The following is a 14,064-nucleotide window of genomic DNA, read 5'->3' as shown; positions in this document are numbered from 1 at the left end:
GCAGCACTCAGGCAGTGGGTTCCATCCGGTCTATCAGTGGATTCTTACTATTCCTTTTAAATTTTATTTTCTTTTGCCTCTAGGTCCCAATACTGTCTAGAAACTCTAGTTTGACTTGACAGTGTGGGTTGGACCTTCTGGGCGCTGGAGGCATCTATTGGTTCCTGGCCACATTTCTAACTTCCACACTGTTCACGTTATCAACAGTTGATAGGGACAGATCCCTGTTGTATCCTGCAGACAATCTGTGCTGAACTTAAATGATTTATTCCGTTACAAAAGCATACCACAGATGCAGATCAAATGATGGTCGACCATAAATAAGTCATAAAATTGTGAAAATACAAAACAGGCAACAGGGACCGTATTCACGTACCTAGAGATATCCTGAGGTCTAAATTATAATAACAATTGCAGTATTTCAGGAATAGGCTGTGAAAATACCTTGTCTGGAAGCAAAACTAGCAGTTTTCCAACATGTGTCATTATAAAAAATCTGATTTGCAGCAAAAATGCCATAACTTTACCAGATTTTGACAAACTAAGTAATCCATCATTTCCTTGAGAGACGATCGTGACCTTAAATACACTTACTGAAAGACCATGTTGCCCAGGAGAGCCAGGATTTCCTTTTTCACCTCTGCTACCCTGAAATGAAATAGATTCATAATTTAGTTACAAAGTCATACAGCATAGAAAAAGGCCCCTCTGATCTAACTCATCCATGCCAACCAAGGTGAATATTTAGGATAATGGCATTTGCCCATGCTTTGCCAACCTTTCTCTAAACCATTCCTATCCTATGTACCTGTCCAAATGTCTTTTTAACATTGTGATTGCATCCACCCTATAGCTTCCACTGGCAGCTCACTCCAAACACAAGAAAAAAGCTATATAAGAAAAAAGTTACCTCTCAGGTGTTCTTTAAACCTTTCTGCTCTCTCCTGGTTTTTGGTTCTCCAGAACTGGGGTGGGGGACTCTGACCATTCATCATGTCTATGCCCCTCATGATTTTTATAAATATTGATAAAGTCACCATCAGCTTCCTGCACCCCAGACATAACACAGACTTCTAATCTGTAAAATAACCCTTCACTACCATTTCTCCGACTCCTACCACAAAGTAAATTTTGCATTTAGTTGGTTAGCTCACCCTGGATCCCAAGCGATATAACTTTTTGCATCAGCCTACCATGTGGAACCTTGTCAAATGGCTCGCTAAAGTCCACATAGATAACATATACTGTACTGCCCTTGACAATCCTCTTGGTCACCTCCTCAAAAAACTCAACTTGAGAGACATGATTTCCCTTGCGCAATGACCATCCCTAAACAAGTTATTACCCAAGTCCATCTTAGTGAGGGTGGTCGATATGCACAATTAAACACTTATTTTAAGGTAACTACAGAGATCAGTGCAATAAATTAAACTTATCATGACCCTGACATAGCAGTTACTCACCTATCCTGACTAATTAGCATGTGGTCTTTGCCATATTTTGTCTGACAATGCTCCTGTGAAGTTATGTGGGACAATACGTGCACGTGAATATTGCTTGCTGAACGTCGTCCATTATGGTCTCATTAGAGATTAGTTTTACAAGACAAACATTTCACGGAGAATTTTAATTAAACCAAAACAGGACAGTTCTGGCTGTTTCCCTTTCCACAGTTGCTGACTGACCTGCTGAGTTTCCAGCAAACACGAGGAATTTCAGTTTACGTTTCAGATTTAAGGCATCTGTAGTATTTTGAAGAAGTTAAAGTCTGGAATAGCAAGCAAGCACTTTTGCCCGCCTGAAAAGACTGTAATGATTTATGCTTCGTAACTGCTTCAAGTCCAGGGAATTAAAACCACAGTCATCCACTTAAAAGCACAACAGAAAAACATTCTGTACTGCCAGTAAATAATACAAGCATTAACTGGTTCCCTGTCAACATGCAATATTGAGTTTCTCCTTACTATCAAAGTAAAACTGGTACAAAGTAAATATTATTATACAATTGCATTGGCTTTGTGGCCAGTAACATCAACCATGTCATAATTTTGCTCTCAAAAAACACCAATTTCAAGTAGCTCTCTATTGATATGCAAACTGGGAAGCAAGCTCAAGGGAAGGAGAGCTACATCGAGATGAAAATTGGCACAAATGACATTCACCCTCAGCTTCCCTATAGTTTTGTAGAATTTGCCATAATTGCATCTCTGTTTGGAACACACAGCAATCTGGTTTTAGAGCATAGAACATTGCAGCACAGTACAGACAATTCAGCCCACAATATTGTGCCAACCTTTTAATCTACTCTTAAATCAATCTAATCATTCATTCATTTCTACACAGTCCTCCAATTTTCTATCATCCATGGATCTCTCTAGAAGTTTCTTAAATGTCTCTAATGTATCTGCCTTTATCACCATCCCTGACAATGTGTTTCATACACTCATCACCCTGTGTAAAGAACTTACTTTGACATCCCCTCTATACTTTCCACCAACCACCTAAAAATTATGCCTCCTCATATTTGCCATTTCCATCCTGGGAAAGTCAATCTTTTCACCTTGTATACCTCTATTAAGTGCCCTTTCACCCTCTTTCACTGCAAAGAGAAAAGCCTCAGCTCAATCAACCGATCCTCACAAGACATGCTCTCTAATCTGAGCATCATCCTGGGAAATCTCATCTGCACCCTCTCTAAAGCCTCTACATCGTTCCTATAATGAGGCAACCACAACTGAGCACAATAACACACATAAAATGCTGGAGGAATTCAGCAGGCCAGGCAGCATCTATGGAAAAGAGTACAGTCAATGTTTCGGGCTGAAATCCTTCAGCAGGACTGGAGAAAAAAAGCTGAGGAGTAGATTTGAAAGGTGTGGGGATGGGAGAGAGAAACACCAGGCGATAGATGAAACTTGGAGGGGGAGGGATAAAGCAAGGAGCTGGGAAATTGATCGGTGAAAGAGACAGAAGGCCATGGAAGAAAGAAGAAGGGGGGGCGCGGGAGAAGCACCAGAGGGAGGCGATGGGCAGGCAAGGAGATAACAAGAGACAGGGACAAGGGGAAGGGAAATGGAGAAGTGTGGGGTGGAGGCATTACTGGAAGTTTGAGAAATTGATGTTCATGCCATCAGGTTGGAGGCTACCCAAACAGAATATAAGGTGTTGTTCCTTCAACCGAAGTGTGGCCTTATCCTGACAGTGGAGGCCATGGATGAACATATCAGAATGGGAATGAGATTAAAATGGCTGGCCACTGGCAGATCCCGCTTGTTCTGGCCGACGGAACGTAGATGCTTGGTGAAGCGTCTCCCAATCTACGTTGGATTATTGAACACAATAATTCAAGAGTGGTCTAACCAGGGTTTTACAGAGCTGCAACATTACTTCGCGGCCTTGAACTCAATCCCCTGACTAATGAAGGCAAACATACCGCTTACCTTGTTAATCACCCTATCAACCTGTGTGGCGACTTTGAGAGATCTGTAGACGTGGATTCCAAGAATCATGTCATTAACCGTGTATTCTGCCTTCAAATTTGATCTTTCAAAATGAATCACTTCATATTTCTTCAGATTGAACTCCATCTGCCACCTCTCAGACCCGCTCTGCAGCCCGTCAATATCCATCCCACTGTATCCTATGACAACTTTCTATCCTACTCACAATTTCCACAACCTTCATATCACCTGCAAACTTACTAACCAACTCTTCCAATTCCTCATCCAAGTCATTTATAAAAATCACAAAGTGCAGGGGTTCCAGAACAAATCTCTGAAGACAGTAGGGGTGCAAAGATAATTGCCAAAGGCATAGTAATCTCTTCCCCTGCTTGCCGTAGTAACCTGGGGTATATCCTATCAGCACTGGGGAGTCATCTAGCCTAATGTTTTTCAAAAGTTCATGCTGGTCTTCTTTCTTAATGTCAAGGTGTTCCAATCTATCAGTTGATTTTGCGCTACCCTCACAATCATCAATATCCCTCTCACTGGTGAATACTGGAGCAAGGTATTCATTAAGGACCTCCCATATCTCCATCGACTTCAGGAACATTTCCTCTTCTATCCCCGATCAATCCTATCGTCAGTCTAGTCATCCTCCTCTTCTTCACACGTGTAGAACACCTTGGGGTTTTCCTTAATTCTACTCGTCAAGGGCTTCTCTCCTAATCCATTCTTCAGCTCCTCCCTGGCTACTTTGTAATTATCTAGAGCCCTGCCTGATCCTTGCTTTCTGAACCTTATTTAAGCTTCCTTCTTCTTCTTGTACCCTATCAACCTTCCCCTGTCTCAATAGGATAAACTTATAAAGAACCCCATGCAAATGCTTCCTAAACAATGTTCACATTTCCATTGTGAATTTCCCTGAGTACAACGTTCCTGAATTAAGCTCCCAAGTTCCTGCCTAATAGTGTCATAATTCCACTCCCACAATTAAATTAGCTCCTTAGAGACCATTTTAAGGAATTGGAGGTGCAGCTCAATGACCTTTGTCTCATGTAGAAGAATGAGAATAGATAGGAACAACAGGGTGTAGTCAACCCTAAGTTGCAGAAGACAGGTAACCACGTGATTGTGAGGAGAGAGAAAGGGAATAGGTAGCCAGTGACTAAAACAACCCTAAGGAACTGGAAGTACAAAAAGAATAGGTCACACCTGAACACAAGGTGGAAATTTTCTTTGCAGGCTGGTTTGTAAAAGCTTTTGGCAAGGGTTTAAACTAATTTTGCAGGGAAATGGGAACCAGAATGATAGGGCTGAGGATGGGGCAGATGGTATACATACATATGCAGTGTGTAATCAGACTGTGAGGAAGGCAGATGATAGGGCAACACTGCAGTAAATGGGATGAGATAAAGTGCAATATGGGGGGAAAAGTTGATGAATACAGGAGTGAAGGTGTTATATTTGAATGCAAACAGTATATGGAATAAGGTATCTGAGAGCTCTGTTAGAGATTGGCAGGTACAATGTTTTGGGCAATACTGAATAGTGGTTGAAAGATCATAGTAGGGAGTTTAACATCCAGTGATACACATTGTATTGAAAGGACAGACAGGTAGGCAGAGGAAATAGAGTGGCTCTGTTAGCAAAAAAATTGAAATCAAACTCTTGGAAAGAGGTGACATGGGATTGGAAGAGGTACTGTAGTCTCTTTGTGGGTAGAAACTGCGAGGGTAAAAAGACACAGATGGGAGTTACAGTATATACAGGCCCCTTGAACAGTAGCCAGGAAATGGGCTACAAATTACAAGGGGAGATAGAAAAGGCATATAAACACAACAATGCTAGGATAATCATGAGGATTTCAATATGCAGGTAGACTGGGAAAATCAGGTTGGTGCTGGATGCCAAGAGAGGGAATTTGAAGAATACCTATGAGATGGCAATTCTGGATTGCATGTTGTGTAATGAACCAGATTTGATTAGGGAACTTAAGGTAAAGGAAACCTTACAATGTGTATTGGAATTCACCCTGCAACTTGAGAGAGAGAAGATAAAGTCAAACTTAGAGTTAAAAATACACTTGGACTAACATGTTAACTGTCCTGTGCTATCACCAGTGGGATCATCAGTTGATCCGCCACCTGTCTTCAGGAGTTTCAGCCCGCTTATGATCAAGACTCCCTCGAGGTGGTGGGCCAGCAGTGCTAAAGCACCACCTCCCCCTGGTGAGCTTAAAAACTTGGCATCTGCCACTATCAGTCACTTCCATCCAACAGATAGTCTGCTCTTCAGGTGTCTATGCAACTATTGAAGGGTTTGCAAGATATGTATACACTGTCTGACTATCTGCCCCTCTGGACATACTTGGTCCACATCCATGCTGATCCTTTCTCTGCTGCCTCAGCTACAGCCCTGCTGGTTGACTTGATCTCTCTTCTAGTGAAGCCAAGGTCACGCAGCCACTTCTGGAGAGTGAACGCAATAAACCCACGGCAGCCTACTTCAAATGGATAGCATGAGACCTTCCACCCTCTGTCTCTGCACTCTGATCTTAATTCTCCATACTTGGTTAACTTGCGCTCATGGGCTTCATCGATGTTGTCTTCCCAGGGGACTGTGAGTTCACCAATAACCACTTCTCTACTGGTGTTAGACCATACAAATATATCTGGACGCAATGTGGTGAAAGCTATTTGCTCCGGGAAACTGCCTTTCCCATCCAGGTCGGCCTTGACACACCAATCATTGGCTGAAGAAAGTATGCTTGATCGTGAGCCTGCGCTGTACACCCTTGACTTGGAGCCTTCTTTCACAAATAATATGCGATGTTCTGTGCAGCATGGGGTTTGAGATAAGTTGTGCTGCAGTACTCTCTGCTCAACCGCTTCTGTTACAACTTTGAGAAAGTTGTTATGTCTCCATATGTATATGCCGCTGGAAAGATTGACTCTGCATGCACTCAAAATATGTTGAAGTGTTCCCTTCTCGCCACAAGCAGCACACCTGCCTGTCTTACCTTCATACCAGGTGCTGAGGTTGGCAGGTGTTTGGAGCAGATCGTACGCTGCTCTGCATAGAACAGAAATACGGAGCGGTTCCATCTGCCACAGAACATTCCAAGATAGATGTCGTTGTTCAACACTTTCCCACCAAGTCCAAGCCCCTTGTTTGGCCAGGCCAGCTGTTTTAGCTAACCTCTTCTCCTCTTCTACCTCTCGTATTTCTTGTGTTACAAGCTCACGGCACTCCTTACCTGTAGAAGATGACCACCACTTGTGGGTTGTCCACCCAAGTCCCTGGTGGCCTAACTGGATAGTCCCAACCGTCTCTTTGTGCTTCAGTCTAGACTCTGCCTCATCAACTGCTACACGGGCTGACCACTTCCTGTCTGATCTCACATCTGGCTGGGTATTCTTGATGACAGGGTCTTTTGAGTCTCAAAGCATCAAGAATGATCTTACCTTGGCAACCTTGACCTCTTCAATGAGGGATTGCACTGGGATGGTAAGCTTTGTCTGGCTACTGTGGATTGCAACATTGGTGAGGCTGCTCGGTACTCCAAGCCACTTCTTCACATACTTGTTGATCTTCCATTCCATTGCCTCAACATGGGACATTGCCACCTCATAGACAGTTAGTGGCCACATTATCCATGGCATCAGTCCATACTGCAAGCACCACAACTTCAACTTGCCAGGCAAGCCACACTTGTCAACAGACATCAGACCTCTATTGATCTGTTCTCCTGTCTCTTGAACCCTCTTGGTGTCTCTCAGCTCCTCTGTGTACCATCGCACAAGGCTCTTAACTGGTTGGTCCTGAATGGATGGAATCTCCTCTCCACAAAGGGTGAAATGAAAGTCAACCAGCTTTCCTCTCCTGAGAACAAGGCTCCTTGACTTCTTGGTCTTGAACTTCATTCTTCCCCAATCCATGAGCTCCTTGAGTCTAGCTAGTACATTTTCCACTGCCTCTGTGCTGGGACCCAAAAGGGTGAGATCGTCCATGAACGCTCGTATTGGTGGTAACTCCCCTCCGCCATCAAGTGCGACACCTGGTCCCACTGATTCTGCAGCCCTCACAATGACCTCCACGGCTAACACAAAAAGGATGGGTGAAATCGCACATCCCATTGGGATTCCAACATCCAAGCTCTGCCTCCTAGTTGTAAACTGCTGAGTGGAAAACCTCATCCGGAAATCGTTGCAGGACTGCATAACCAAGTTCCTCACCTTAGCAGGAATCCATAGGAATTCCATCGCAAACTCAATCAGGACATGGGGAACAGAACCATATGCATTTGCCAGATCAAGCCAAACTACAGCCAGATTTATTCTCAACCTTTTTGACTCCTGGACGGTATGCCATATCATACTAGAATGTTCAAGGCATCCCGGGAAGCCTGGTATTCCTGCCTTCTGCACAGATGTATTTACTAATCCATTCTCTATCACAAATGAAGATATTCTTTCTGCCAGAAAGCCAAACATAATCTTCCCCTCTACATTCAGGAGTGAAATTGGTTGGAACTGATTCAATATAGAAGAATTCTCTTCCTTCGGGATGTTTTCTCCTTCAGCCTCACTCCATGACAAAGGAACAACACCTTGTCTCCACACCACCTTTAACAATCTCCACAAGTATTTTCTCAGCTGTTCACACTTCTTGAACACGTTATACGGCACTCCATTAGGTCCTGGCACTGAGCCTGACCTTGCCTTTCTGATGAACCGTTCGACTTCTGCCAGTTTGGGTTCTGACAGATTGAACTTCACTCCTGGCTTGGTAGGCTTCACAAGCCCTGAAATGTCAAGCAAAGGAGCCTCCCGCTGTTCGTTAGAGTAAGTGCTTGCCAGGTGATCCTCAAGTTCTTGTTGAGAGATGTTAAGCTGCCCACTCTTACTTTGTTCAAACAGTTTCTTTGTGAACTCATGAGGGTTCTCAAAGAACGACTTTCTTGCCTTCTCTCTCTTCTTTCTCTTTTGACGTTGTGACTCTGCACGACAGAGTGATGCTAACTTTAATCGAAAATGCTCTCGGAGATCAGCAAGCCCTGGCTTGTCACCCTCACTTGCTACCTTCCACCTCAGTCTCAACAATCTAAGCTCTCTCCTCAACCTACTAATCTCCTTCTGGTGCCTGCTTGGTTGCTGTGTAGGCTTTGCTTTCTTCAACTCAACCAAACCAAACCTGTACTTTCCAACATCGAAAATCATATTGCCCATCACTTCCAACTTCCTCTTTGGTGTTCCCCTGAGAGTGTTCTCCAACATCATACTGATATCCTCATCAAATACACGTCAAGCCTTCTCATCTGCCATTGCTGGCCACTTGACCTTTCTCTTCTTCCCTACCTCCTCACCACCGCCATCATGCGAAGGATCTACCTGGGTACTGTGGTCTGAAACCTGACCTGGGTTATCTCTCATCTGACCTGGAGTATGATGCCTCTCTCCAGAGCGAATTGCTGTGGCTTGTGAATCAGTGGTTGAAAAGACCACATCACCTATGCTTGGTGAAGTAATCTCATCTTCATCCACTGGGATGGAATAGCACCTCAACTTTGCTTGGTGGATTCGTACACCTTTAATGCTGGAAAACGCTCTCCCACACCAACACACTGGACACTCAGAGCCTCTTATCCTAGCTCTTGGTCGTAGTCGTTCCCTGTAATTAACTGTATCCGTCCGATTGGGTCCATCATTCTCCCTCCCTCTCGGAGGACCCCGAGGGTATGTTTCCCCGTATAAACTAGAAGCTTCAAGAGGTGGGTGCTCTTCTGAGCTGGTGCCTGGACTGCCAATCCTGACACCCCCCGGTGCCAGTCTTCCCTGGCTGTCCGCTGTCTCTCCACGTTGTCACCAGACTATTCCTGGTAGTCACTGGTGTCCAGAACAAAAGAGTTAAAAATACACTTGGACTAAGATCAGTATTACCGTGGAATAATGGGAACTACAAAGGCATGAGTAAGGAGCTGGCCAAAGAAGGGGAAACTAGCAGGGATGACGGCTGAAAGGCAATTGCTGGAGTTTCTAGGAGCAATTCAGAAGGTGCAGATTAGATACATCCCAAAGATGAAGAAGTATTCTAAAGGAAGAATGAGGCAACCTTGGCTGACAAGGGAAGTCAAAGACAGCACAAAAGCAAAAGAGAGGTCATATAATATAGCAAAAGTTAGCAGGAAGTTAGAGGATTGGGAAGCTTGGAGAAACAGAGGGCAACTAAAAAGCCATAAGAGAGAAAAGACAAGATATGAAGACAAGCTAGCCAATAATATAAAAGAGGGCACCAGAAGTTTTTTCAGCTTATATAAAGAACAGAAGAGAGGCCAAAGTGGATATTGGACCATTGGAACATTACACCAGAGAGGCAGTAATAGGGACTATGAAATGGAAGATGAACTTAATAAGCATTTTGCGTCAGTCTTCAATGTGGAAGACACTAGCAGTATGCTAGAAATTTGAGAGTGTCAGGGGTCAGAAGTGAGTGTTGTTGCTATAACTAGGGAGAAGGTGCTTGGGAAGATGATAGGTCTGAAGGTAGATAAATCACCTGGACTATGGGGTACATCCTAGAGATCTGAAAGAAGCTGAAGAGATTGTGGCAGTAGAGTAACAATTTTCAAGAATCATTAGATTCTGGAATGGTTCTGGAGGATTGGAAGTTGCAAATATCACTCCACTCTTCAAGAAGGGAGGGAGGCAGAAGAAATGAAGTTATAGGCAGGTTAGTCTGACATCAGTGGTCAAGTCACATCCAGCCAAGTTTATTATCATTTAACTACATACATGTATATAAGATATAAAAACATAATATATAGAAACAAGACAACATTTCTCTGAACCAGGATGTAAAGCACAGAAGAACACATAACACATACAACACACGATAACTTGTGAAGGTAGGGATAAAATCTACAGATGAGTCACACATAAATAACAAACTAAAGTGCATTAACATTAAATATTGTAAGGTACAGAACAGGACTAACCAGTGACACTTCAAATACAACACAGCAGGGAGGTCAGAAGCCTAATGGCCTTGGGGAAGAAACTTTTTCTCATCCTGACCATTCTTGTTTTTATGCATCATGTCCTCCTGCCTGATGGTAGAGAATCAAAGAGGATGCCGGATGGATGGATGGATGGATGGTATCCTTGATAATTCTATGGTCCTGCGTTTGCAGCACTCCTGTTAAATGTCCCCAATGGATGGTAGGGAAACCCCTATGATCCCCTCAGCTGTTCTCACAGTCCTTTGTAGGGATTTCTGATCCGATGCTCGACTGCTCCCATACCAGATGGAGATGCAACTTATCAGGATGCTCTCAATGGTGCTCCTGTAAAATGCAGTTAAGATGTAGGGGCTGGGGGTAGAGGGAGGAGTCTTGCTTGCCTCAACCTTCTTTGGAAGTGGAGGCACTGCTCTGCCTTCTTGTTTCGGGAGGTGATATTAAGGGACCAGGTGAGGTCATCCATGATGTGAATTCCCAGGCACCATTGTGCTCTTAACTCTTCCTAGGGAGGAGTCAGTATTCACAGAGGCGGAAGGCTCATCTGCACCTTCCTGAAGCCCACAATGATTTCCTTTATCTTCTCCATGCTCAGGATTAGACTGTTCTTTGCACACCAATCCACCAGCCGCTTCACTTCCTCTATACTTAATCTCATCATCGTTCTTGATAAGGCCAACCACTGTTGTGTCATCCGCAAACTTGATGACATGGTTTGAGCTGGATCCTGCGACACAGGGAGTGCCAATGCTTGGTGTAGTGGGATGAGGGGCACTGCTGCCTACATGGGCTGACTGTGGCCTTACTATTAAGGAGTCCAGTATCCAGTTGCTGAGGGTGGTATTGAGACCCAGCAGAGTCTACTTTCTAAATAGGGAGAAAATTCAAAACTCAGAGTTGCAAAGAGACTTGGGGGTCCTCGTGCAAGTCTTCCTAAAGGTTAACTTGCAGGTTGAGTTGGTGGTGAGGAAGGCAAATGGAATGTTAGAATTCATTTCAAAAGGACCAGAATATAAAAACAAGAATATAATGCTGAGACTTTATAAGGCATTGGTCAGACCCCACATGGAGTTTTGGGCCCCTCACCTAAGAAAAGATGTGTTGCCATTGGAGAGGGACCCAAGATGGTTCACAAGAATGATTTCAGGAATGAATGGGTTAATGTATGAGGTGCGTTTGATGGCTTTGGGTCTGTACTCACGGTTGTTTAGAAGAGTGAAGGGGGATCTCATTGAAATCTATCAAGTATTGAAAGGTCTGAATAGGGTGAATGTGAGGAGGATGTTTCCTTCTGTGGCAGAAGTATAGGACCGAGGGCACAGCCTCAGAATAGAGGGATGTCCATTTAGAACAGAGACATTGAGGAATTTCTTTAGCCAGATGGTACTGAATTTGTGGAATTCAGTGCCACAAACAGCTGCGGAAGCCAAGTCAATCAGTATATTTAAAGCAGAAGTTGATAGGTTCTTGATTAGTCAGTGCATCAAAGGTTATGGGGAGAAGTCAGGAGGATGGAATTGAGAAGGATAATAAATCAGCTATGATGGAATGCTGGAGCACACTCAATGGGCCAAATGGCCTAATTCTGCTCCTATGCCTTATGGTCTTAAATACTGTCCTACATAGTCTGTTCCAAGGCTGTAGTAAAGGTCAGATAGTTATGGTCACTGTCTCTGAAATGCTCATCCACTGAGAGATCTGACACTGGACATGGTTCATTGCTTAGCACCAGATCCAGTAAGGCCTTTCCTGCAGTCGGCCTGCCTGTCTATATATTGCGGCTGAAAAGCTACTTGGACACACTAAACAAATTCCACTCCATCTAAACCTTTTGCACAAAGGAGGTACCAATCAATGTTAGGGAAGCTGAAATCACCCATGACCACAACCCTGTTCCTTTTGCACCCATCCACATTTTGCTTCCCCATCTGTTCCTCATTGTGCCTCCTTACTGCTTGTAAGGAGCTGCAGCTGGATCTAGTTATCAGGGAGACTGGAGGTCTCCCAGAACTCCCAAATCCTACATGAAGAACACACTGCTGTCCCTAGCCCATTCTCACTACACCACCGGCCAGTGAAAGACAGAGAAAGAAGGAAACTTACCAGAAACCTACCTCAGCCTTTGCCTCTCCTCACTTAAGCCTCTTCAGCCAAAGCCACTAACACTGATCCACTCCAACAATGGCCACTCCACTTAAACCTAACCTTCCCAAGTGCCAAGCACTCAAAGATTGCAGGAATGCAGTCAACTGATTGATCTTGCTGTTTTCTTTTCCAAAACTCGCGCTAAAAAACTGCAGGCCAATGGCTCTACCAACGACAACAGCATCGACCCTGGTGTCTTTTTAACAGTATAATTGTTGATGTTATATTAATTAAACTCACTGACACAGGAAGAGGACTGCTTAAAGCTTTTGAGCTTCACTTTTGCATGCAAAATAATCTTTTTGATATATAAACATTACTAAATGTAAAATTATATAGTTTTCTTTTACTGAATCAAAGAATTCAAAGTACATTTATAATCCAAGTGTCTATAAATTATACAACCTTGAGATTAGTCTGCTTACAGGCAGCCACAAAGAAACCTGAAAGAACCCACTTAAAAAAAGGCCAACACCCAATGTACAGAGAAAGAGGGAAAAGAAACACAGATCATGCAAATCATAAAAGCAAGCAACAGTATTCTGAACCAAATTGAGTCCATACATAGGAACCCAGAGCAGCTGGAGTAGGCCCAGAGCCTCGGTCTCAGTTCATCATATAGCAGGGCAAAAGGCTGCAAAGCTCACAGAAAGCTCACATTGCTTTCCCCTCTCCCCTCCCTCCACACTTTCCGTTACCACTTTTTGTATCTGGTTTGACTCAGTTTATCCTCCTCACTTTTCCTCTAATCCAGTCCCAGTCCTGAAATACTGTGAATTAAGGGGATAGTCTGCTGCTGGCCTTGTTCACTAACATCTCACAGGTCCCACTGCTGTTAGGAGCATCCTTTATCCGGCAACTTAGAAGACAAAGCATTTATGAGGTGATGTGCGGTGACAGACCCAGCTACAGCTAAAACCCCAATAATTCATTATCTGACTATTCAGATACTGCAACACTTTGCATCAGGTTCACCAGGCGATACTTCCTGTGGTCTTTCCGCTTACCCGGACTTAGCTGTTGTGCTTGCTAACAGGGGCCCCAGTTTCCATGCCCTCTTTAATCTTACCTAGTTCACCGGATGTAATGTTGTATCAGGTTCACAGGTACGGCAAGTGAGACAGGAAATTCGTCGACTTAGAATAGGTATATCAATTATTTACAAACAGTAAAAATTTGAGCAAACATTCATGTTCCCCGAGTTACAGACACCACAAATCTGAATATTCAACAAATATACTTAGTTAAAAGTGCACACAGAGCAAACCTTCCCTATTGTCTTGGCTTAAACAAAGGAAGAAGAGAACAAGCCCCTTTCACGTACTATTTTACATACCCAGGACATTGGAAACTGGACATCAGGCAGCTGTCCAATGGGAAAAGCAGCTGCAGTTTCTAAACTAACCAATCACAACGGAAGCGACTTTCAGCAATCAGAATAAGATATGCCCCCACAGGACA

The 14,064-nt window shown here is 43.7% G+C and overlaps 1 protein-coding gene across 1 annotated transcript in view; it reads right to left on the bottom strand.

The window, feature by feature from the left end:
• The window catches only part of LOC134339989 (collagen alpha-1(XXI) chain-like), a 258,137-nt gene that overhangs the window by 113,793 nt on the left and 130,280 nt on the right, over nucleotides 1-14,064 (bottom strand). The window contains exon 14 of the mRNA XM_063036872.1: nucleotides 595-648. Within this exon, the coding sequence (XP_062892942.1) occupies nucleotides 595-648 (54 nt within the window). The remainder of the gene's footprint in view (nucleotides 1-594; nucleotides 649-14,064) is intronic.

This window comes from Mobula hypostoma, chromosome 1 (genome assembly GCF_963921235.1).
Source record: "Mobula hypostoma chromosome 1, sMobHyp1.1, whole genome shotgun sequence".
Taxonomy (NCBI): domain Eukaryota; kingdom Metazoa; phylum Chordata; class Chondrichthyes; order Myliobatiformes; family Myliobatidae; genus Mobula; species Mobula hypostoma.
This window is presented reverse-complemented; position numbering and strand designations above follow the sequence as displayed.